This window comes from Marmota flaviventris, chromosome 4 (assembly GCF_047511675.1).
Source record: "Marmota flaviventris isolate mMarFla1 chromosome 4, mMarFla1.hap1, whole genome shotgun sequence".
NCBI classification, from domain to species: domain Eukaryota; kingdom Metazoa; phylum Chordata; class Mammalia; order Rodentia; family Sciuridae; genus Marmota; species Marmota flaviventris.
Window position 1 is genome coordinate 48,717,206 of NC_092501.1, and position 26,985 is coordinate 48,744,190.

Below are 26,985 nucleotides of genomic sequence, written 5' to 3' on the forward strand. Positions count from 1 at the left end.
TTTCAAATGCTAAGTGAATCAATTAAACAGCAGCATTCACAATTTGAGAAGAGATAACTGCTTCATAACTACCTAAGACTACAATTTTCACATGACAAAAAAGAGCCATTGAGGCGCCTTCAAAACCTGACAGGTCAAGAAAGAAGTTTGAAACAAAAGCACCTTACAACCATCATCTCCCCTCTTTACTTGTCAGATCAACTTTGCTAGTGTCTCCCCAGAAACGGCATCACATGCCAGCTGCCACAAGGTGATTTTTCATGTCTTGTCAAAGAAATCTTTTATTCTATTTGCTCTGCATTAACATGTTACATTTATTGATCAAGGGCCTGTTCGGCAGCCACAGCAGGGCACTGAGCTCTCCATGCCTACGGGGCTTTGATGTCCCGGTGACATTCGAGCCCGAATAATGCACATACTAAATGGATTTAATGCAGAAATGTGTTTGGGCCTGACAGTTACATTAATAACAGCCCCTCACACTGATAAATATGCAATTGCTACTATTAAGAGTTACCCAATTATGGGGAAAATATTTCTCTACCTTATAAATAAATCCATCAAGGAAAAAAAAAAAGTTTTAACAATGGTGCATTTTCTTAAAACACTTGTGCGGCAGGAGACAGGCCGTGTGGGGGTTAACACCCCCTCTTTTGCTCTCCCCTCCAATTGTTTTTAATAAGTCTTGCTTTATCTCAAGAATGGTTTGGGGATTTTTTTTTCCTTTTAAACCTCTTTTGTCGGTCTTCCCTGTTGTACCCGTCTCTTATTTCTTCAGAACCAGAGAAAAAGCAGACACCCAGGAGACTGAAAAAATTGGGTTCTGGGTAAAGTCAGAGAGGCGCTTAGGGGAGGTGGTGCAGAGGTGGGGGGCATGTGGCTGATCTCAGTAATGATGGGTCTGGGGGGAGGAGCCTTTCTATTTAAACTCTAAACAAAATCTGAACATGTGTGTATGTCTCTCTCATTTAAAACCCTAAGTGACCTTGTCTTATGGCAATGATTGGAGTGGGGGTGCACAGGGAAAGAAAGCAGCTGGGATGGGAGAGACCTTTTATGGGAAAAGTCTTGGCCAGGGAGAACTTGCAGTTATTATATTCCTGCAATTAAGTACAGACACCCAGCATAAAGCATAATCACTCCCTTTTCATCATCAAGGAATGGGGAACAGCTAAAATCACCAACACCACAGTCCCTGAGGAGAAGAAAGGGTCTTTTCAAATAGCGAGTGTGTGCACATGAGTCCAAGTGCATGAATGCACTCCCACCCCACCTCTTCTTTTCCCTTTAGACTCAAAACCCTAGCATGCAGTTCTCCCTCAAGGTCTACCCGTTTCAAGGCTGGAACAACAAACGGTCCAGCCAGAGCAATTGCTAAGCCTTTTCTCCCATGACCATGACCTTGGATCTGAGCCAAGCTTCCCAGTTCAAGAGGAGAAGGAAGAAGCAAATGCATTCTCTTGAATGCTTGCCCTCACCTCCAAGCCTGCCCAGGCCTCTGAGGTCCTACCTGGCCAAACTTCCAAACCAGAAAGGTCTTAGAGAATCAGGAGAGAGGAGGGGAGGCAATGTGTAAGACTCAGGGGCCTCAAACGTGGATGAGCAAGACCTACTCCAACCTTCGACAGTGACTTCCAACAGCTTTGAGTGATTTAACAAGAAAAAAGAAACTTCCCACACACAACAAAATATAGGTTTGGAAGTCACTGCCCAGCTCCTTAAGCAAAGAAAGTAATAATCTGTACCATGGAAAGCAGTTTCAAATAGCCATGCAGCTAGTCAGACCATGGGGCCATTTAGTCCTAACTGTCCCATTTTAATCATTGGTTGAGAACCTGGAGGTCCAGTGAGGAGAAAGTCTGAAAAGGTTAAGGTCCCCAGCCACTCTTCCTACCCTCCACACCCCAGAACTCCACGGCAACCTTGACAATATGGAGGGCAGCATTACTCACATGCACAATTGTATCTACAGGGCAGAGGGAAAAGGTGGAGCAGTGAGGCCCAAGGTCCAAACAGTTCAGGGAGAGAGAAAAGAATACAAACCCCAGGATTCTGGGGGAGTAAAATGGGTGAGATGGGAAATAAAAGACAGTATTTAAAAGTTCAGGAATTTCTCATCCTAAGCAGCAAATAATGGCAGAAATATGGAGACGATGTTTGTGAAAGCACTTTCTAAATTATACTGTAAATTATAAGGATCCTCATCATGAACTTCAGGAAAGTCCAGTGACCTCTGAGCAGTCCTCTCCAACTGCCCACCACTTCCCAGCCCAGACTCACCCACTGTGGCTCAACACCCCACATTCTGTGCCCAAAGGGTAGAAATCCAGGAAGTCAGGAGGACATGGGAGTGGAGGAAATGCCGTGGAAACCACCTCACAGTACCTGATACCTGTCCCTTAATGCCCTTCCCTCCCTAGCTTAGTCAACTGTTTCCTGTGCTTCTATAGTCATGGTGGTCACTCCAGAAAGTGTTAGAAATAAAGAGAATTAAGGTCTTGCTACTGAGACCTTAACTTTTACCTGTCAAGTCATTTTCCATGTCACCTTTTGGTCATATGTTCTGCTGGTTGGTAGATACATTAGAATGGCCAGTGACAGTCTTGGAACGGCCACGGGGGGAAAAAAAAAAAAAAGTGTGTATGTGTTTTAAACCACTTTACTCAGCAGAGAAAGCACATGGATTTCAACTACACAGAACCTTGTGCCTCATCAGAATCATGCAAGATTTATTAATGCCCTAGAAATATACCGAAATTTCAAGAACAGTTTATCTTTCTAAAGTCTCTCTTTGCTACCAAAGCTCTTATCAAAGATTATTGGCATGAGTTCTGTTGCCTCCCCACCGAATGTCAATCAATATGCTTCCCAGGAAAGACCACTAAATTTGGAGTTTGGAAAAAAAAGAAGTGTGAACAAGGTCATTGACTGCAAAGACACAGGTTAGTAAAGACCACTGCCAACAGAACATGTTCTGTGAACTGCTCTCCTAAGAGTTAAGATGGGGAATTTTCTCTCCTATTCCACTACTAGAATATGACCAAGTGTACCCTCCTAGCTGATGTGGATTAAAAATAAACAAGATGAATGAAGTTAGCCTATGGAATATTGGGATTAGCTGTAAAACTAAAGTATTTGTATAAGTTAGGATAGGCTGGGTTGTGCTGAATTAACAAATAACTTCCAAAATTTATAACACAGATTTATTTCTCAAAGTCTATATCCAAAATAGATTAGCAAAGGGATCTGCTTGTCTACAGTTAAAATCCCAGACTGATGTATCATGATAGCAGGGGAAGTGAAAGTAGCAAGCTGTGCATTGGTTCTTAAAAGTTTCTGCTAAGCAGTCCTACCACAGAGTACACAGATATGCAAATATATATATGAAATCTTTAATATCTGTAAAGAAACCCAATGATTATTAGAGAGTGAAGTGGGTCAAACCTGGACTCTCAGCCTTACTCGCATCATGTTCTACTAACAGTAGCTATGCTTACTGAAGACCTACTATGTCCCAGGTAACTTATAGGAATATTACATATAGCACTTAACACCTCAGCAACTAGACCAAGATGAGTAAAACAACAAAGTGACATAAGCAAGATTTCAAGCCAGGGTGGTCTAAAGTCAAAGTCTTGGTTCTTCCCATGGGAAAGGGTGGAGCAGTGAGGCCCCAGGTCCAAACAGGTCCATCTTCCCAACTGAGCAACAATTTAACAGGCCCACAAAGAAAGTGTAGTTGTCAATATATACATGCAAAAACGTTCAATATCTCTAACAATCAGGGAAATGCCAGTCAAAACTACATTAAGATTTCATCTCACTCCAGTCAGAATGGCAATTATCAAGAATATAAATAATAATAAATGCTGGCGAGGATGTAGGGAAAAGTCTACACTCTTCCATTGTTGGTGGAACTGCAAATTAGTACAACCACTCTGGAAATCAATATGGAAATTTCTCATAAAACTAGAAATGGAACCATCATCTGACCCAGCTATCCTACTCCTCAGTATTTATCCAAAAGAACTAAAATCAGCATACAATTGTGTTATGGTCTTATCCATGTTTATAGCAGCACAATTCACAATAGCCAAGTTATGGTACTGGCCCAGATGCCTGTCAACAGATGAATAGATAAAGAAAATGTGGTATATACACAATGGAGTTTTACTCAGTCATAAAGAAAAATGAAAATATGGCATTTGCTGGTAAATAGAACTAGAGAATATCATATAAAATAAGCCAGACTCCGAAAGTCAAGGGTCAGATATTTTCTCTCATATGCAGAAGCTGGACCAAAATAAGAGGGGAAAAGAGGGGAAGGGAGATCAGTAGAGCAGAAGAAGGTGATTGAGGGGAAAGGAGGAGGGACAAGAAAAAGCAGGAACGGTAGAATTAATTTGACCAAACTACGCTGTGTACATATATGAATATTCCATAGTGAATTTCACCTTTATACATTTCTATAAAGCACTAATTTTAAAAAGATATAAATAAATAGAAAGAAGACCAAAAGAGTAGAGGAACGGAAACAGGGGGAGTTGGGAAGGAAGGGAAAGGAAAGTGAAAATACTACAGACTGAACTGAAGCAAATTATATTCCATGCTTGTATGATTAGGTCGAAATGAACCCCTATATTATGTATAACTAAAATGTACTAATAAAAATAGTAATAGAAAACAAAAAGAAAGTGTGGTTGTGTGTCCTTAAAGAAGCTGTGATGGTATGCCAGGTGTCCCCTTCTGCATGCAGGCGCAGGGAGAAGGTAGACCCTCTGATCTTCACTGGAACTGCACAAATCTCCCAGTCCTTTCCCCTCATCCTGGTCAAAGCCAGGGAAGCAACAAGCAAGCTCCCACCTAAGAAATTTTCTCCTAAGCAATTCCCTATCCAGTGCATTTATCAGAGTGATGCTAAATAAGATGCGACTGCAAATAATTTAATTTTTAAAACGTAAGCTTCCTGTTGCCATAGATCAATTAAACCCTCTCACTTTTATTGCCAGATTGACATGGGCATATTTATCACTGCCACAGGAGCTCTGCTCTGCCCGTGTGTTCAACAAGCTAAGCAGACAACCCACTCAAAGCATTCGGGGTCCTTGAGGGACAGGAATGGGACCACCAGAGAGGATTTTTTCCCTGCCCCAAACAGGGAGAGGAAAAACTGAAATTAGAACAACTCATTGAAAAGCTCTCTTTGGGCTGAACATGGAGGTGTACTCCTGTAATCCCAGCAACTTGGAAGGCTGAGGCAAGAAGAATGCAAGTTCAAGGACAATCCAGGCAACTTAGTGAGATCCTGCCTCAAAATGTAATTTAAAAGCGGGTGGAGATGTGGCTTAGTGGTTGAGTGCCTCTGCATTCACTCCCTAGCAGTGGGTGGAGAGGATTCTCTTTGCCTTGAGCAAATCAAAGGATTCTGTTTGCTCATCTGCAAAGTAAAGGCAAAATATGAAGAAGCTCAAGCAAGAATTCAACCAATGGACTTCATATACTCTTGGTAGCAGAAACCGGCATAATCTCTCTAGAGGGAAATTTGATACATGTAGGAAAGCCCCCCTGACAATTTTGTCTCTAAAGCAACCAAGACATACTCATCAATGAGTACTCCAAAGTTATTTACAATAGAGTCATTTATAACATTAAAAATCTGGAAACAACCACATGTCCAATACTAAGAAATAACTTAGACACCATTAAAAATTGTGAGCAGTATGAGCAGTATTTATCAAGATGGAAAAATGCTTCCAACAGTGTGAACAAGAGCATTGATTTTTTTTTTTTTTTAAGGCAGTAAAAAAGACTAAGAAGGCATCACGATTTTAACAATGGTGATTTCTAGCTGGTAAAATTATCAGTGATTTCAAAACACAACTGTTTCCTTTATAACTTTCTATATTTTCAAATATTTCTATATTTATTATTGCTGCTTTTACATAAGAAAAATTATCTTCCAAAATAAAGATCTTAAATGTAATTTCATGAAGATAAAGACATTAGATCATGGACATTCATGCATTCAGATTCAAGGGGCAAAAGGTCACTCCTTCTGGATGTAACCTGATTAACTTCCTAAATCCTCTATCCTCATTTCAGGATGGATGGCAGGATCCCAATTCTGGGAATTTTTGTACAAAATTTTGTACAAAGAGATTGTCCCAGTCATTGTAGCTAAACTTGTTCCCACCTAATCACAACAGGAAGAATCAGATCCAGGCTGAAATAGCAGAGGAGAGGGATGTTCAGACTTCAAAAGGGAGACTGAGTTTTTATTTGGGCCTGTTTTCTTACTTCCCTTTCCAACTTCCAACCTGACATTGATTCCAGTGACTTTAATTTCCCCAAGACAGAGTCATCTAAACAATAAAACTTGAAAGTTCTGACCTTCTGCATGGGGAGGTAAACAGTTTATTATTGGACAATCCAACTGAGACAGAGGTGGATTCATCAACGTTAATGCAGAATACCCTGAGATGTAATAGGAAGGAAGAAAAAATCAGATGGTAATTTTAAGCAAAAGTTCTGAGCTTATAAATTCATAACTACCCTTCCTGTCAGCATGAGCAGGTAGCCACAGAAGAATCAGCAGAACCAACACTTTTACAGATGAGATCAACATTAAGGATGGTATATGGCTAAGAATGAATGATAAGACAATAAAGAAGGATGGGTTTTGGGGCCTGGTAGTGAAGTAAATACACATGAGGGCATATGAGATGAAATTCATCGAACAGAGCAATAATAATCAGGGCCATTAAGTAAGTCATTAAAAACCACCCAATAAAGAAAAGCCCTAGACCTAATTCTTCATTAGTGAATACTACCAAACATTGAAAGAATTAACATCAACTCTTCTTGGACTTCTTCAAAATAATAGTAGAGGAGGGAACACTTCCAAACTCATTTTACAAGCTGAGCATTAATTACCCTGACACCAAAGCCAGACAAAGACACAACAAGAAAATAAAATTAAAGGCCAATATCCCTGATGCACACAGATGCAAAATTTTCAACAATTCTAGCAAACTGAATTCAATATCACATTAAAGCTGGGCCCAGAAGCTCGTGCCTATAATCTCAGATACTTGGGAGGCTGAAGCAGGAGGATCACAAGTTCAAATCCAGACTGGAAAACTAAGTGAGACCCTATCTCAAAAATAGAAAATTAAAAAAGGGTCATGGATATAGCTTGGGGCAGAGTACTCCTGGATTCAATCCCCAGCACCACAAAAAATAAATAAATAAAAATTAAAAACCCAACACACTAAAAGGATAATATACCATGGGACACAAGGATGAGTTCAATATACACAAATCAATAAATGCAGCACACCACATAAACAGAATAAAGATAAAAATTATATGATAATCTCAATAGAGGCAGGAAAAGCATTCAACAAAATTCAACATGCTTTCATGATTTAAAAAAAAAAAAACTCTCAACAAATTAAGTACAGAGGAATGTACTTCAACAGAATAAAGGCCACAGCAAACATCACACATTCAATGGTGATAAAGTGAAAGTTTTTCCTCTAAGACCAGGAATAAAACAAGGATGCCCACTCTTATTATTTTCTTTCAGTATAGTACTAGAAATCCCAACCAGAACAATAGGCAAGAAATAAAAAGCATCCAAATCAGAAAAGAAAAAGTAAAATTGTCTCTGTTTGCAGATGTCATGATGATACACATAGAAAACCATAGAGATTCTACCAAAAAATTAAAACTAGGAGCTGGGGATGTGGCTCAAGCAGTAGCGCACTCGCCTGGCATGCATGCGGCCCGGGTTCGATCCTCAGCACCACATACAAACAAAGATGTTGTGTCCGCCGATAACTAAAAAATAAATATTAAAATTCTCTCTCTCTCTCTCTCTCTCCCTCCCTCCCTCCCTCTCTCACTCTCTCTTTGAAAAAAAAAATTAAATCTAAAAAATTGAGTAAAATTACAGGATAACAAATCAAGATACAAAAACCCAGTTACATTCCTGATAACAATAAATAAATATCCAAAAGAGAGATTGAGAAAACAATCCCATTTACAACAGAATCAACAATAAAATACTTAGAAATAAATTTAACCAAGCAAGTGAAAATATATATATTGAAAATTATGAAACATTGAGGAAATAAATTTTAAAAGGCACAAATAAATGAAAAGCAATCCTGTGTTTATGGATTGGAAGACTTAATATTGTTGAAAGGTCCTCACTACCTCATGTGATCAACAGATTCAATGTCATCCCTATCAAAATTCCAATGGCATTTTTTTTTTCACAAAAACTAGTATGACCACAAAAGACTCATATAGCCAAAGCAATCTTAAGCAAAAAGAACACAGCTGAAGACATCATACTACCTAATTTCAAAGAAATCAAAGAAAAACAATATAGTACTGGCACAAAACAGACACGTGTACAAGACATCCACATGTACATGAATGAAATTAGATCCTTATCTTTCATTATATAAAGAAAAAACAAGTCAAAGTGAATTAAAGACTTAAATGTAAGACTTAAAACTATAAAATCACTAGAAGAGAAATAGTGCCTTGATATTGGTTTGGGCAATGATTTTTTCGATATGGCACCAATAGCACAGGGAACAAAGGCAAAAATAAATAAAGGGGATTACAGAAGCTAAATAGCTTCTGCACAACAAAGGAAATAATGATCAGACAACCTATGAAATGGGAAAAATATTTGTAAACCATATGTGTTAGTCAGTTTTGCATTACTATAACAAAAAACCTGAGATGATCAACTTAAAAATAGGAAAAGTTTATCCTGGCTCACAGTTTTGGAGGTTTCAGTCCATGGTCATTTGGCCCTGTTGCTTTTGGGCCTGTGGGGAGGCAGTGCCTCATGGCAGGAGCATATGACCAAAAAGGCCTATTCACCTCAAAAAAGAGAGAGAGAAATACCTCATAATCCCCTTCAAAGGTACACCCCCAATGACTTAAGACCTCCCACTAGGTCCCACCTCCAAGGGTTTCACCACCTCCCAATAGCACCATAGAGCTAGCAACCAAGCCTCTTAACACCTAGGCCTTTGGAGGACACTTCTACAAACCGTATCTTCATACATCTAAGAGGTTAATATCTAAAATATATAAGGAACTCAACTCAATGGCAAGAAAAGAAATAACCTCATTTTAAAATGAACAAAGATTCTCAATAGACACTTCTCAAAACAAGATGTATAATCGGATGTGATAGTGCACACCAGATGCAATAGTGCATAATAATCCCAGCAACTGAGGATGCTGAGGCAGGAAGATCACAAGTTCAAGGCCAGCCTCAGCAATTTAGTGAGATCCACAGCAACTTAGCAAGATTCTGTCTCAAAGTAAAAAATAAAAAAAGCTGGGGATGTGACTCAGTGGAAAAGTACCCCTGGGTTCAATCCCCAGTACCAAAAAAAGAAGGATAAATGGCCAGTAGATATATGGTGAAAAAAAAATCACTATTCATCAGGTAAGTACCAACCTAAACAACAATGAGATATCATCTCTCACCTGTTAAATAGCTATTATCAAAAGACAACAAGTGCTGACCAAGATGTGGAGAAAAAGGAATCTTCACACACTAGGGGTGGAATGCAAATTGAGATAGCCATTATGGAAAACAGTATGAAGGTTCTTCAAAAAATTAAAAATAAAAAAATCATATGACCCAGAAAGCCCACTCCTGAGAATAAATCAAATGAAATTAAAGCAGCATGCCAAAGAGCCATCTGCATTCCATGATCATTGCAGCACTATTGACAGTAGCCAAGATGTGGAATCAACCTAAGTGTCCACTGACAAGTGAATGGACTTTTTCGAAAAAGTGAAACTGATAAACACAATGGAATATTACTCACCGTAAAAAAGAAGGAAATCCTGTCATTTTCAACAATATGGATGAGCCTGGAGGACATTATGCTAAGTGAAACAAAACAGGCACAGAAAGACACTGTATCATCTCATTTACATATAGAATCTAAAAAGTCAAACTCACAGAAACAAAGAATAGAATGGTGGTTGGCAAAGGGCTGGTGGGTGGGGGAAATGAAGAGATGTTGTTCAAAAAGAAAAATATTCAGTTATGCAAGATGAATAAGTTCTAGAGAAGAATGAAATTTGACTCTTTATCTCAAGCCATATATAAAAATACACTCATAAAAAATGATACCAAAAAATACACTCAAAATGGATTAAACACTTTCATACAACAGACAGCAGGCTGGCTATAGTTAATGTTGCTGTAGTATACACTTGAAATTTTCTAAGACAGTGGATCTTTGATGTTTTCACCATTAGAAAAAGGTATCTAGGTGAAGTGACACATATGCAAATTAGCTTAAATATGGTAATCACCTAAGTATATATGACTATGAAAACATCTGACCACAAATATGTACACTTTTTAATTGTCAATTATGCCTTAATAAAGTTGGAAAAAAAGAAATTATCACATGTTAATATCTGTTTGGACCAACTCTGGAATACTACACAAAAATTAAGTAACAATAGTGAAGAGTTCAGAGCAGAAGTGGGAGGCTAAAGGACACAGGTGAGGAGGAGACTCTTGTCTCCCTCTTTGTATGTTTGATCTTTGGAAAGCCTCTGCCACGTGCAGGTTTGAACTATTCAAAAAATGAATAAATAGAACCCTTTGCCTAAAAATAAATTGTGACCTAATACACAAATAGACTGCAACTAATCTTGCAATCCAGGGAAGAATTTTATTGCTCTGTTTTAGGTTGTACCCTGACATGATTTGGGATGTCAAAAGGAAGGCTGCAGAGATGTTCTTAAAAGGAGGGGAGAGGGTTAATTTTTCTGTATATATAAAAGTGAAAAGAGTTTTGTGTTTCTCAGGGCAGCTCTGGAAATACAGTAAATAACATGGGAGAGAAAAGCACTTGGTCATATGCAGAAGGCCTAACCCTAAATGAGCAGGGCCAGCAAGGAGTACCCAAAAGATTCCCAGGAACAGTGCTATCCCAAATGTGTCTCCCGCTATATGCTACAATGTCCACCACCAACCCCTTCACATACACACTACACCGTGAGCTGGCATAATACATAATAACATTGTGTCTGGCTTCAGAGAAGAGCAGGTATCCCTAGTGGAGCCAAGCAGGCTGCCAAAGGAGAACCATAGACAAGAAGTGAAGAGATAATCAGAACTGATGATATGGTAAATCTGGGTGCAGTTTAGATTGACTGGGAAATATGCTCCTCTTTAATCCCATAATCATGGAGGGGGGCAGGTCTAGGAGGAAACTTTCTACAGAATATGGGATGCAGATTTCTAGTATTTCATTTCGATATGATGATCCCTGAAGCCTACAAGGCTTGGGTCATTTATGACACACCCACTTACTTGGAAAGCTTGATGATCTCCTATCTCTTCGCTACTCTCTGTTCTCCCCTCTTCCTCACCCTTATTCTTTTTAAGGGGAAGAGTTAAGCATCTAAAACATCTTAGATTCTGATCTAGATAAAGGCAAAGACGGACTGTAACCAGAGTACATTCACATCTTCCTCTGACACCATGAAGAATAGTGCCATCTCCCTTGCCCCATAGTTAGGTAAATAAAGAAGGGTAAAGATGATCCCAACCAAGCATATCCGAGTCAAGTCAGTGTGCTTCTCTCCACTCTGGTCTGTAACTCCCTCCTAAACAAACTCTTCCTGAACCTTGGGCCTCACCCCTCCACTGTGCAACCCTGTCCGAACCCAGGTACAGCCCAGTGCAGAGAAGACACCCCAAGAACAGCTCCTGAGCAGCCTCAAATTCAGCACTACAGAAAATTCTCTCCCCTCATCAAAGGAGAATATGTGTTTACTATTTTTCCACTGAATCCACTTTACAGACCTCCCCCTTGTAAATTTTCCTGCATACAGGATCCATCATTTCCTATAATAAGGACAGATCCAGCCCTGCACACACTTTTCAAAGTTCAGCCTCTTCTGTGCCAAAGGCAGGCAGGGCCCCAGGCACGACGAAGATATCTATCTCCTCAGATCTGATAGCCCAGTCCCATGGCCTGTTTCCACTGACACTCCCTCACAGGGTCCAGCCTCCCCAGAAGCACATCCAGGCTTCCACCAGTCATTCCCAAGACAACCACAGCCTGATGTCTTGAGGCCCTGGAAGCCAGTCCCACAAAAGGCACTCCTGCACGAAAGGAACCTTTCGTCTGAACCCAGGCAGGGGAGCTATTCAGAGTGCACACACGCCAAGGTTCACACAAGTGTCAGACATATCCCACTCTGGGATGTGCACTCTGTCCCTTCTTTGGGTACTGGGACCAGAAAATATCCTGCATTTCTCTAGGATCTGCATTTCTTTGTTTGGCTCCCTCTGGTCACCACTTTCCACATCTCCCCACAGACATGCAAACCCTGGGAGTCAGGGAAAGAACACATGGTGGCCATGCTCTTCCCTCTACCATCCTTCCTAGAGACGACACTCAGTGGGTCTCAGTGCTCCAGGGCACCAGCTAGAACTCTGCTGGTGTAGCTCACATTCTCCTCTACCCACTGCTGCCTTAGTGCTCAATTTTTGTCCATTTCCCCCAAATTCTTAAGTCACAAGTATCTTGACTCCAAGTTTGGGAGTGAAAAGAATCCAAGGCTGAAAGCAGGATAGTGCCTGAGCTCCAGAGTGGGATTCAGGTTCCTCACCCCTCCTTCTACCCCAAGAGTTTGTCCTAGACAGAGGACAACACAGAACTCAATGATGGCACTTAGGGGAAAAGCTCTGAGTAGAACCAGCTTAATGGGAAAAGCCACCAGCCTGACCCTGCTCATTTATCCCACTGATATGTGCCTTTCAAGTACCTACTCCCCCAGCCCCCCAGGTCCCAGTCATAAGCCATAACCTTTTAGGACAAAATGAAATAACTGTGTTCTCCATTAAAATAACATACAAGATCACACTTACCTTTTGCCAAGATTGGAACAGTTGTTAGAGGATTTCCTTCCCTCCCACCCACCCCATGCCAACAGTGTCTGATTCCTTTGAAACACCATCTGGGAGAAATCATAATCACAAATATTTAAAGCTCTAATTCATAAAAAGTAAAAGAAAGAAAACATACACATGCACAGGCCCTACCTATGATTTGGCAAATGCCTAAGAAGGTGGAGTTATCCAAGAAAGCACACCTAAATGCCCCCAAAACTCTTGCTGGCTCCATCTCATTCCTTCCCTAAGAGTATTCTGACTCATCTACATAGGCAGCAGTGAGAAAGGGAAAGAACAAAGTGATAATGTGACAGCCTCCCGTGGAAACTCAGGTGACATAGATGATGCTCCAACACTTGATGCTCCTCCAACGACACAAAAAGACAAGCCAACAAATCATTTGAAGTGGAGTCAAACTTTTGGGTTTTGATTCCATGTGTCTCAGGACCCTGCACTAAATAAAAGAACACTCTGTACAGAGCTGGAACCTTTGACTTCCATCTGCTGGCCCATGAGTACCCAGGGGAACTGGGCCTCCCGGGCTGGGCCTGCATCCTGTGAAGGTTACATACCTCAGAAGGTTGAAGCTCAGATCCAGCCTCTTTGCAAAATGTCCACAGTCCCTGCCAAGGTGTTCTGGAATTTCTCTGCAGTCCTGGCCTATGTAGGACACCTGGAAATCAAATGGAACAGAAACAATGTGGCAAACGGAAATTACCCAGCTGCTCACAACCCTGAGTCATTGATCTGATGATTGCTTCCGCAACTTTAAACCTTTAAACGCATGCTCCTCACACACAAAAGGTCTACACTGTGACTATTTTCCTGATCAAATAAGCTTCAGGGGCTTCAGGGATTCTGCCAACAGCTCCCCTTTCCCCTTTCCTGAAACAGCTAGTGTGATGGAGACTAATCCTGGCACAATGGAAATTAGACTAAAATTGGCCAGATTCAGGTGTCCAAAGAATCCCCAATGTCAGAGCACACTAATAGAATCCTAACAACCAGCCTCTCACTCCGGGGTCTTTCCAACAACTGCCCCTCTGGCTCTCCTTCTGTCTCTTCTACACTGTCCCCTCTCAATCACCCTATAATGCACATGGCCTCAGAAAAGGACACAGCAGATAAACTCACTGGACTTCAACCCTCAGGGTGCTAGAACAATAGAGTTAGTTAAGCAAACCTCCCCAGACTGCCAATTCCATCCCATTACTATTGAGTATAAAATGCCCTCCAATCTCCAAATGATACTTAAAAGGTGACAGGGTAATGACATATGGCCAAGTCTCCCTCTTCCAGGGAGCCTCTTGCAATCAACCCCATTCAGCTGACAGAGCTGCCTCCTTAGTCATTTATTTTATTTTACTTTATTTATTTTAAATGCCTGGCAAGTGCTCACATATTACAAGACTGAACTGAAATTCAATCCCAGAACTTACATCTGTGAGAAGGTCTATGGACTTTGTCATTACCCTAAATGCCCACTTTGGGGAACCCATTTTAAAGATATCTTATAAATAGCATTCTGAAGATAGGACTGGCTGGCAATTCCAAAATTGGAAAAATGAGCCCATGCATCAGAGATGGCCAACGGGCCACAATACATGATACATGCCCAAAGTACACCACCTTCAACTTCCAGGTAGAAATTCAGGCCTGTCTTGTAGCTACAGCCTTGATCCTTTCTCCCTACAAACCTACATTCTGTGCTTATGGACGAACATGTCTCAGAATGAGTTGGGGGGGTACAAAAATATAGTGGCCATTTACATCCTCAGATACTAGATTAAACCACATTCATTACCAACATCCAACTATTAGCACTATAAAATAGAAACTTCACACAGTTCGACCTAATACAAACCACAGGACACCCTAGCACCTTCCATTTTTCAAGTTATCACTCACCCCTCTCCTAACCAATGGGGGTGAACCACTGACAATACAATAGCCTGTAGTCACTCTTTTTCCATTCATTCTCCTTCAGTAACTTCACTCCAGGAGGAAAGAAAAATGGGAGAATGCACAGAAAAATAGCTGATTGAAATGAAATAATTTGACTCAGAAAGGTACAAACTGAAAAATAAAGGGATCTAGGTTCAATCTAGCAATCTCTCCCCTTATGAAGAAGGGGCCCTTCCTTCTTCATAGACCCTTGTATAATACATTAAGTTCTGAGATGAGAAATCATACACCAAGGAGATATCAAAGATATAAGGCCCAAATCAATCTAGGGACTCCCTCAAGAGATTCACTTAGTCAGCAGATTCTTGTGCATTACAAATTTGCATTTACCCCCAGACCTATGGGGCTCACCCAAAAACCAATCCCACTCACCCTGGCCTGCACCACAGCATGTATATGTCATCATCACTCAAGAACTCTGAGTCAGGAAAGCTGAGACTTGAATAGAGACACTGAACTCTTTCCTTATAGATTAATCAAGGACTAAATCCAGTAGGGATCCAGCTTATCAAAACTTTTGTCTTTTAAACCAGAAAATTAAGACTCCAAAACCCTGATCAACCTGAGACAGCTTCTTAGTGACAAAGCCTAGAGCAATTTCTGCACCATGAATAAGGACTTCGAACTTGGGGAATCCCTACAAATCCACTGTGGATGTAAGTGTTCTTGATCAACAAATACCAATGATGCCTCTATCATGATGTTTGGCTTCAAAATGAATCTTCCTGGCTGACAGGACCATCTGGAAGGCCCAAGGAGAATGCCAGAGCCTGGGAAAAGACAGGGATGTTTGCTCCCTTTTTCCTTCCCCTTCAGAAGAAACAGTAGTACCAAGGCCAGCTGTCATCAAGAAGCACTTGGATCACAAATCTAACAACTTGTTTTAGTATATGGTCTTAACAGCACAACATTCTCGGAAAACAAAACACAACACAACTTGCTCCCAATCCATAAAGATGTAAACCAAGTCTCTAAAATTTTGCATGAGAACCAACTTGATAAGCCATGCTTGGACTGCCCTGGTAATAAGCTGGCAGCTTTTAGAGATGTCAGCTAAGCCAACCAGGCTGAAGGGCTCAAATCAGCTGGAAAAAGACTTAAAAGCAGCAAGCAGTCATTGCCGAGCATTGCAACCAATGGCTAGAAGAGAGACTTGTTTAAGATGTGCTTCTGAGTGGAAGACCTCTCAGGACATAGGGAAACTTCCTAGTGCACAGGACCACCTAATGTAAGATACAGGCCTGAAGAGCCAGACCAAAAATAATTTTCTTTTTCAGCAAGCAGGGATGAAGAAATTAGCAAGGTCTTTTTGTTTATATTGCTTTTGTTTGTTTGTAGGTACTAGGGATTGAACCCAGGGTTGCTTTACCACTGAAGCTTCATCCCCAGCCCTATTTAATTTTATAGTTTATTTTGAGACAGGGTCTCACTAAGTCACTTAGGGCCTAAGTTGCTGAGGCTGACCTTAAACTTGTGATCCTCCTGCCTCAGCCTCCTGAGTTGCTGGGACCATAGGCGTGTGCCACCACGCGCAGCAGAAATTAATAGCTCTTAAATGGCATAGAAGCAAGAGCATATTCAGGACAAAAAGTCATTGCATTTAGTCAATTACCTTGACTCAGACTGAACTAGAACAAAGTTTTGAACTTTTAACTTTCCTACTTTATATAATTTGTACCCCTTCTACCTTGTGTGGAATAAGAGGACAGATCATTAACCGGCATTAACATCATTTGCAGGCAAATGAAAATATGTCAAGTTAAAGATCCCTGCAGAAAGGAACATCAGAGGGAATTGAGAGTGTCTGGGCGGGATTCCCACCCATGCACAAACTCAGTCCCTCTGTGGAAGCTGCAGAAGACCAAACTGCAAAGACTGCAAGTTTCTCTTGGCCTTTAGGACAGTCACTCCCAAGGCCTTTCCGGACATGATAGGTTTGTGAGTAGTCAGGTGGGGGGCGAGGGGTGGTATTTTATGATGCCTATCCCTAGGCAAGGGTGGGGGATTTTCCATATTATATTTGAATTACCAGAGTCACTGTCACAGTAAAAACATCCCTAGGTATAAAATGTATAAGTCCCTGAGCTGCTACTTATTAGCTGTGTTATCTTGCATGAGTCACAACCTTGTGAAGTCTGTTTCCTCTTTTGTAAATCATCCTAACCCTAACTGCCCCAAAAGTAGTAAGGATAACATAATAACTCATCTTTATTAAATACCAACTATGTGCCCAGCATCTATTCAGTCCTCAAGAAACACCCTCCCTCATGAAATGTGGAAAATAATAATTTTTTAAAAAAACAAAATGAAATGAAAATCAACTTAAGAAGAAACAGTCCCATAAATCACATATAATTCCCTATTTAAGACACATAGCATTTTCATTGGCACCTAGCAATCACTAGGTAAATAGAGCAGAATGAGACCACTGTCCCTATGGGAGAGATTGGTTATTTCCAATGTCTCTTGAGCACATGATTTCAGTGCCCAAATACCAAGTTAACATTTGTGTCCAAAACTGCATCAATTCTACAATTTTAATTGTCATGCATTAGTGAAAATAGAGGACTTAATGCTGAATATAAATGATGACTTCGAGTCAAGAGAAGCCAAATGAAGTCAGACCCATGTTTAAGAGAAAGATTTTACAAAGAAATGTGATGGAGGAAGAGGACATCCTCAAGTACATGCGGTGACAGGCCTGTATAAAAGTGACAGGAGCTCTATAAAAGCAGCTGAGCCACAGTCAGCCCACAGTGGCATTGAGAGCCATGATCTAACTTCAACCACACGTCATCATCCATCACATTAAATGGTTTGTTATTGAGTTTTTCTTTCTTTTCTTTATACTTAAACCATTGCTTTATTTTATTTGGGAGTTATGGGTCTCTAAATGTTGAGAAAGTTACATCTGGCTTTATGTTTGTATATTTCGATAACACTGCAATATACATGATACAGATACTATAGGCTCATGGGAAGTTTTGTGGTTTCATTGTTGTTTTGTTTTGTTTTGTTCACCCTTTAAGAAGGATCTACCTGAGAATAGAATAGTGGTTTATTGAGACTGGACAGGCGAGGAGGGGCGGGGTTAACAGGTACAGAGGTGCTGTGGGTAAGAGAAATAACTTCTAATGTTCTGTAGCACAGTAGGGTACTATAACTGAAAACAGCTGGCTATTCTGAAAACTCTAAAATAAATAAATAATCTGTTTTAAGGTGATGAATATACCAATTACCTTCTTCTGGTCATTACACATTGTATACATGTATTGAAATACCACAAATAGATATGTGTCAAAAAAAATTTTTAAAGAAATATCTACGAAAGTTTGAAAAGTAATATGCTACACATTAAAGTTGCTACCTCTAGTTATAAACTGGCAGGAGCAGACTATTACCAAATACTAAATCCACTGACCTGGGCAGTTTAAGAAATAGGGTACTAAACCCCAGGGGTATTTTCCAGTCCTCCCCAGACAGCTCCATTTTCTTAAAGCAGTCTCCAAAACCCCAAAATATCTCAAGCACACTTCAGTGGATGCCCTTGAGCTGCTTGGAGTAGGCTAAAAACAGGGGGTGCAGGAAACATCAAGTTTGGCAAATGGGGGTAGAAAAAGGAAACAGAGGCACGGGAAAGCTCACAGCCCCACTGGCAAGTCCTCCATAAACTTGGAAGGAGCTTCAAGCAGAGATTCTGGGTTTCAAAATGTAGAGAAACCTAGGGTTTGGGGACAGAGACCTCTCATTTCTGAACTCTGGACTTTCTCCAGCTCCCTAACAGACTGTGAGCCTAACTAAGGACAGAGGCAGCAATCCCAGGCAACAACAAGGGGTAGGGGCAGTGCAAAGAGACCATGGAGAGGCTAATTTCCAACAACACCTGGTGGTGCACGGTGCATAGTAGACACTGAATAAATAATGTGCAGAAATTGAAGAAATGACAGGATTCTAAAAATAAAGAAGAAAAAATACAGGTAGCAACCAGTTTGGTGAAATGCACAACCAGCCTGTTGGAGCTGTAAAACCCCTTAGACCTCTAAAGAGAAATCGCTCCTTTTAGCCCAGAGTAATCTCAAAATCCAAAATGTGCCTGACATTGGCTGCCTTAGGCAACCCAAGGGGAGTGCTTCAAAAACTCAGAACTGCTTCTTCAGGTTGTGTGGAGAAAGGCGGGAAGGGGGAGGGCTGGCTTAATCAGAAAGTAGAGAAGAGGTTAAAGACAGAGACCTGGCTTTACCACCAGATACAAAACACCTGGTCTCAGCCAGGCTGAGTTCCTCCCTCCAGCAATGAATTAAAAACACCCGAGGCTTTACTACAGGGCTGAAAACACGTGAGCCCAGGTGTCTATCATTCAGGGTTGAAATTGGGAGTGTTCTTTCCCCCAGGAACACCTGTTAAGAAATCAGGGGTGCCAATAAAACTGTAGCGAACCCTGAGCTTCTGCCAGACTTGGATAAGGAGCCTACCTTAATAACAGAACCTACTCAGCGACCCTCCCCCAGATACATTATGATTTTCATTGTGACTTTGGTGGCCCTAGATATTTTGACTCCATGCCCCCTCTTTCCTCCATTTAAAATATATCAGTTAACTTCTGCATTGGTATAAAGATGAATACACTATGATATGTTAAAACATTTTTTTTTGACCAAAAGTTCTCTTTAAATCCGGATTATAAAGAAGAAAGTTAAACACTTTCAATGGGCCCCCAAAAGTACCGTGAGCCGCAGCACTGTGTGGAAAGTAGAATTTGGTCCTGGGGGCTGCTCAGTCGGACGCTAGGAACAGGGGGAAGTGGGAGGGTCTGGGCCCCTTCCCGCACTTCCAGGGAGCGTGCCAGGGCCGAAAGAGCGGCCTGTCCTCAGCAGACTAGGGCAGGCTTGGGCACTTGACACGCATCACTTGCACGCGCAGCCATCGCGGGCGGGGGCGCTGTGAAGCCTTGGGGTACCCCGGCCCCGCGGTCCCTCCCCACACCGCCCATGCCCCGGGCGGGGGCGGGGCTCTCTCCGGCGGACTTACTTGAGTTCCACTGACCACGAGCCCAGCCATGACAGCCAAGACCCGGAGCGCGCGCAGCACGGGGCTCCGGCCGGCGGCGGCGGGAGCGCAGTTCCGCACTGGGCGGTCAGCTGACCCGGCGGAAGCCCCAGGCGCTGGCCGGGCGCGGGGAACTCCTCTCAGCTGAGCGCCGCCGCCCTCCGCTCGGACGGGCCCCTAGCAGGTGAGCCTCCGCAGCCCCCGGCGCGCTGCGACAGGTGGCCCGCTGCAAGCCGACCCCCGCGCCCCCAACGAGACAGGACTCCTTGACTTCCCTGATCCGCCCCCGCCCAGGGTCCCTTCGCCCCAAGAGATGTCCTCCAAAATTCCATGCCCAAAACTTTATTTCATTAATCAGGACCCAGTTTGAGGGTGGGGGTCCCAAACAAGGACGCCCCAGTTGAGCCGTTAGTCTGGAGCGCAGAGTCGGGCCTTTCCTAAATTTCACAATGTAGGTTGCATAACTGCCCTCAACTGTCTCTGGAGGAGGGGCTTCTTATCCCTCTCTCGCCTGCTTTGGTATGGAGTAGAGGAATCAGTAGGTTGAAAGGACTCCTGATAGGATGGGGTTTCCATTTGTAGAGAGATAGAAGAGGGGGAGTTGAATTTCCCTATAAAGTCTTAGCTGGGCTCAGACCCCGCCCCAGCCCCTCCCACACACAGCCTCCAGCGCTTGTCAATAATAAACCTTAGGGAATGAGAATTGAATGATGTCTCCAAATATCAGACTTCTCTTATTTACCCCCCTCAAGAGAGGCACTGTCAGCAGCGAGATCACTCACCTCCTCAACACACACACTTCTCCCACCCCACCTCCCCATCTGGAGGTGAGAGGTCGCTATTTCTGCCCCTTGTTTGGATGAAATCCAGCCTCAGGTAACTCATAAGTTCATGCCTGCCTGTCTCTGGAAGGATCCGAATTTTCTCCCTACCTATGTTTGCCTATCCACCTTCACCCTCAGAGTGATTCTGGATACCTATTCATCTTCACCCACTCCTTATTGGGCTAAAAGCCAGCCCGGCGCCAAATGGTGTAGGGGACATCACCAGCGTCATCCCCCACATTCCTAGCAAAAGACAAGTTAACAAAGAAAACAAATTTGCTTAATCAAAGTTTTAGAGAATATGGGAGACTTCAGAAGTGAAGATGGAAGATCCAAGGGAAATTCTTTATGCTTAGGCTAGACAAAAAATGGACAGCTGTGTGGAAATGTGATTGGACAAAATGTGATGTAATAGACTGAAGGGAGAAACCCAGTAAGGCCTGTCCACATTCTTTTTGATCTCTGTGTTGTGTTCCATCCTCCCAGGTATGGGGTAGGAATCCTGGGGAATGAAGATCTTAGGATCTGCTATCAGACAAGGCAGGTCAGAGGATTTCATTATCGTCAGTTCCTACCCAGAAAGGTGGGTTAAGGTAATATTTCTAAGTTTTATGGCTGGCTTTGGCGAAAGGAGTTCTAGTTTCTATAACCTACCTTGGGGAAGAATAATTCTAGTTTCCATGCCTCAATTCGGGGGAGAAGATGGAGTGGAAGACAGGAGGGCAGTAGAAAGAGATTTTGCTTTTGAGATGCTTCTAAGGCCTTCTGGTCTCCTTCAGTTCAAAATACTCAGTACACCAAAGCACCAGACTTTGGAGTATCATTTTCAAATCTCCCACCCTGTTCCCTTAGAACAGATGGGTGTAGGCATCATTCAGCTGAGACGGGAGCACTGAGTCCAGATGTGAAGACCTGGGTCTCACACATGTTGCAAGCACCCCAACCCAGCCTTTGATTACCGTGGTTCCCCATCTCCAATGAGGGGATGATAACAGGGCTTTTATTTTGTTCCCTTTGTCTAAATAGCACTGAGAAGCTCCTGGTCACACAGCTATGATAACAGTTATGATTATGGTGAAGCATTCTGTGGTTCTCGGTTTTTTCTCAGACCTCCCTGGTCCTAATGCAGGGCTACATGGGCCTCAGTGTCAGCATTCTGGTGAGCAGCTTCGGTCTGCAAGAGCTGATGGGCTGCCCCTCTCTCTGCTTGAAGGAGTGGACATAGCTAAGTAGAGCTGTGAGAATGCAGACTTGCTTTCTCTCTTGGCTGTGTTTATTATGGGGGTTCCAGGAAATGCTGCAACTAAAGGTCCTGCAGGCCAAAGAAGAGAGCTTACCCTCCAGAGATAAGGGGATCAAAGGGAGCCTCCCAAGGCCTGCTGCCCCAAGGGCCAGCTGCCCCTTCCCTTCTCTGCTGGTCCATTGTCCACGTTCCTCTGCCTTTCCTACATGAAAAGGAGGAAGTGGCCCTGGGCCCTGACAGTTATGATACTCTGCCCTCCCCGCCACCTTTCACCCATCTTCCTAGAAGGACTGTGACCAATAGACAAGGACTCAGGAAGCAAGGAAGCAGGGCCAAAGCTGTGCCCTACCTGTCTCATCTGGAGGAGTTGCTGGAGGCCCCCTCTCCTGCCCCTGCCTTCATGTACCATGCTTCTGAGCATAGACTGTTATGCAGACACTATGTAGCAATGACACCAAGTGGACAGGGATCTTGTCCCCTTTTCTTGACCCTTCACTGCTATTCCCCTCTCACATAGCCCAGGTGACCATGCTGAAAGCCCAATCTAGCCCTACCTAAAATCTTGCAACAGTTCCCACGCAACTATTCATTCGGTCCAAAAATTCTAGTGTGTTCCTCAGACCTCTTATAATCCCATTAAACCTTAACTCTGCAGCCTTGTATCTCACTTCTTCCACTTTCCCCATTGTCTGCTTGCCCCTTTCTTTCTCAGTGGACACCTCAGGTCAGTTAACTGTATGGGGAAATCACACAAAAATAAAGTTCAAGATAGCTCAGCCTGAGGTGACCTTTAGTGTTTGCAATGTAAACTGATAACAATAGGGAACTGTTCAAAATTCTTGAGGGGAGTACTTGTCTTTGACTGTTCCAGCTGCTATAACAAAATACCATAAACTGGATTGCTCGTAAGCAACAGAAGTTTTCTTTTTCACAATTCTGGATGCTGGGAAGTCCAAGATCAGGGTGCCAGCAGATTCAGTGTGTGGTGAGCCCACTTTCTGATTCGTAGCTTGGCAGTGTCGAAGTGTCCTCACATCATGGGCGTCCTCACACCATGGAAGAGTGAGCTAGCTCTCTGAGGTCTGTTTCATAAGGGCACCAATCCCATTCACGAGACTCCACTCTCATGACCTAACTCCTCCCAAAGATACCATTTCCTAATATCACTGCCTTCAGGGTTAGGGTTTTAACATTATCAATGGGGGGGGGGGGCATTCAGACTATAGCAATAGTTTCCTGGATGTAGTTGAGGGAAGATTCCAACAGATAGGATCTAGATTCACCTCTGCTCACTCCCCTCAACTTCTGGAGGTTACTCTTCAGAACAGAACGAAGAAAAGGAGGAAGAAGAAGGGGGTGGAGGGAGAGCAGAAATGAGGAGGAGAAAAAGAATCTGTGTCCCTGGACCAAGGAAGACTGGAAGAGAAGAGGGGGCCATCATTCTACTTCCTCATCATTTTCTTCAATTAAATAGAAATAATAAAGGTCAAGTTCTTGGGAGACAGTAGAGGAACGCTGCAGTACCGCTGACCCTGGAGGGGAACAAATGATTCCTTTGGAATTTAGGGATTTACAAGAGTGGACTGAGGTCCACTGGTGGGTGAACAGGTTAGGTTATTTCAGCCCCTACCCCAGGAGCACTGAGACACATAGAAACCTCATGTAGTCACCCCGGTTTCTCCCGGGTCCCCTCACCCCATTCTATGACTGATTATGAGCTGCAAGTTTCCCCTATCCTGCCTCATTTTACTCCACAGCCTGTCTGCCCCAGCTTCGAAGGACCAGGCCCTGTGCTAGACACTAGGGACATTTACGACTAACATATGGCCTTAGGGAGAGATGGTCAAATTTGCCCTCAGACATCCGCAATCCTGCGTCAACAAGAAATGCTGCAATTGTGATCCTATTTTCTGAACCCCCAAAAGAGGTGTGCCTCTCAATTTGTGTAAGTGCTCTCCTGAGACCCACCATACAGGAAGTTCCAACCAGACCTGGGCTGGACCTCCAGGGCCTGTGGTTTCTGGAGCTGTAGCAGGGCACCTGGAGAGCGAGATGGTTAGACAACACAAGGGGACACTTCCTTATCGCCCTTGATGAAGAGGGCAGGATTCTATTCCTACTGTCATTGTTGTTGGTGTTATTTTTCTCTGGCAGAAGAGGCCCTTTCCCTTAGAGTCCTTCCTCCATCACATTCCTGAGGACAAAAAGGAAGATCCTGTTTATTTCCAATCAAGGGAGTTGATGCCAGGGTCAGCCAGAATCAGCAAAGCAGAAACTGACTCCTGAAATCTTCCAACTCTGTGCATTAGCAGCTGGGAGGACAGGACCAGCTGACAAAGTTTTCTTAGCATTCCTACCTGTCCTTAGCTGAGTCTTTCTTCAGCACAGCCTCGCTTCTTTTAGGCCCAGCGCCTGTTCAGGTTAGGATGGTTACTGTAATTAATCATGCCCCAGCCCCTGTTTCAGACTCAGCACATTTCGATTTCAATTTTATAAAGAGGCTGGATGTGTGTCTATGAAGTGTTCTTTGTTGCTGTCACAACCTCCTTTGAGCCTCTAGGAGGGAGGTGCAAGAAAAAGAAGAAGTTTGCAAAGCCTTTTCCCAAGTATTTGCGCATAAGTGAGAGGATCCTGGATTCTCTGTGCTTCAAAACACTTCCAGTATCTCCCACTTGGAACAAATTGAATTTTGAAAAATGTATATTGGATACTTTTATAATATCAAGCATGAGTATTCATTTCATGAATGTTAGTTTATTATTATTTACTATTGTAATTATTACTATTATTAATTCTCAGTCCTTCTAGTTTCCCTTCTATTTAGGTCTTAAAAGGTTGTGTTGTTCCCCTATTAAAATGCAAATAGCAAGGAGCAAGAAGGAAGTAGGTTCAGGGAAGCTGGGAGCAGGAACGAGGCTTCTGCTTTTCATTCCATTTCTTCTGTGGTTTTTGCAACATGCATCTAAGAATTTTGCAATTAAAAATCAAGAATGAGATTGGCATGGAAGGGAGAAAAAGGAGAATTGACCACTGAAATGACAATATGCTCATCTCTTAACATTATTTTAACAAATCGTGAGAACAGCAACAAGAAACAAATCATATTTCCCAATTTGCCTAAACTTGTCAAATACTCCAGGTCCTTGACTGGCCATAGGAGGCAGGTCAGCTCTGATTTAGAGAAGGGTTCATCCTGGACTTCAGAGAGGAAAGAGAACATGGACCAGAAAAGCATGTTTCCAACTATGTTATGGTGTAGATATGAGGTGTCCCCCAAAAGCTCATGTGTGAGACAATGCAACTAAGTTCTGAGGTGAAATGATTGGTCATGAAATTTTTAGCTTAACCAGTGCATTAATTCCCTGACAGGGATAAAACCAGTTGGTAACTGTAGGCAGGTAGGGTGTGGCCAGGGAAGGTGGCCTGGGGGCGTTCCTTTGGGGTATGTATACTTTGTGCCTACCAGTTCTCTCTCCCTCTCTCTCCCTCTCCTTTCTGTTGCCAGGTCCTGAGCTGTTTTCCCCTGTCACACCCTTTCATCTTGATGTTTTGTGAAAACCTGAGTCCCCAAATAAACTTTTCCTCCTCTAAATTGTTCTTGTCAGGTGTTTTGGCCACACACACACAAAAAAAAAAAAAAAAAAAGAAGAAGAAGAAGAAGAAGAAGAACCTGACTAAAACAGTATATTTCCAGTGGGAGCATTTTTCCAGAATTCCAGCTTGACTTGGGAAGTTCTGCCACTTGGAAGTTGGGGAAGGACTCCCCCACCCCCGTCAAACCCTCAGTTAAAATACATGGAACTTGACATAATTTCAGGGAGGTAGTTCCCTAGCATCTGTGTTTTGCCCAAGTATCCCCCAAGTAATAATTCGGATTTGTGATTATCCCAAACCAGCTGCTTTTATATCATCTTCTCCTACTACCAAATGGGAAAACTGAGGTCCGGAGAGGAGAAGAGACTTTCCCAGTGTCACCAGCAAACAAGCAGCTGACCCCAGGCCAGGCAAGAAAGCAAGACTCTTCCTAAGTCCCACTAAAAACAGGATGAGGCGGCTACAGGATCCCCTGAAAGATACCATTTCACGTCTAATCGCTTCTTGTCACGTTGTAACCATTTTCCTCATATGGAGCCCCACGCTGATGGATCAGAAATAACATTTTCAAAGTTATATCTGCAAGGAAATGGCTATTAATGTTCTTCCTCTCCTTTTAGAGCGCCGAGGAATACATATTAATTTTCTCCCTACTTATATTGCCTATTTGCAAATTGTATTCACTACCCAGCGTTCCAATTTGTCCTACCCCTGAAGAGATGATGATGAATCAATGTGTTCCTGGAAATAAAGTAAAATACAAAATTTGTCACTGAGATTTATTTTTATAATTATTTACAGGGATTATTTTAGAATATATGGGGGGCAATAATAATAATGCGCACATGAGAGTTCTACCATGATTTACCAACATTAATTCCAAGTCTCTTCCTACTTTTCTGAAAGGATGCTGTTTGCAACTATGAGCCAAAGACAAAGCAAGCATCAGTTGCACCTGGTACCACCAGGGCTGGAGGCTGAAGGCCGGATGCAGGGCTGCTCGGCCTTGTAGTAGTCCTGGTCCAGGAGTCCTCCCCTCCATTCAATACCTAATTTCGCCACTAACGAGATGGTGCCCATGTTTAATCCATTTGCAACTAAGCTTTTCTCAGATGCAAACTAGCTGATCTAAGGAGTTTTGATTACTAAAATAATGCAATAGTTTGGATCTAGATTGTCCCCAAGGGCCCATATGTTAAAGGCTTGGTCACCAGTTTGGCACTATTGGAAGGTGGTAGAACCTGCGAGAGGTGGGAGCTAGTGGGAGGTCCTCAGGTCATTGGAGAAGAGCTTTGAGGGGAAAGTGGGGCCTTCCTTTCTCTCTCTCTCCTTCTGTAGCTTCTTGG

At 42.6% G+C, this 26,985-nt stretch overlaps 1 protein-coding gene and 1 long non-coding RNA gene across 2 annotated transcripts in view; one reads left to right on the forward strand and one right to left on the reverse strand.

Annotated features, from left to right (window-relative positions):
- Lrmda (leucine rich melanocyte differentiation associated) overlaps positions 1 to 20,074 on the reverse strand; it is a 996,458-nt gene extending 976,384 nt beyond the window's left edge. The window contains exons 1-2 of the mRNA XM_071611142.1: positions 19,961 to 20,074; positions 13,540 to 13,640 (exon numbers count right to left, since the gene is read on the reverse strand). Of these exons, the coding sequence (XP_071467243.1) occupies positions 13,540 to 13,640; positions 19,961 to 19,990 (131 nt within the window). The 5' untranslated portion in view covers positions 19,991 to 20,074. The remainder of the gene's footprint in view (positions 1 to 13,539; positions 13,641 to 19,960) is intronic.
- A 3-nt stretch (positions 20,075 to 20,077) lies between these two features.
- LOC139705424 (uncharacterized) lies at positions 20,078 to 26,415 on the forward strand. Its single transcript, XR_011707314.1, has 3 exons — positions 20,078 to 20,162; positions 21,289 to 21,385; positions 25,651 to 26,415. It is a non-coding gene; the product is annotated as an uncharacterized lncRNA (long non-coding RNA).
- Positions 26,416 to 26,985: the final 570 nt, after the last annotated feature.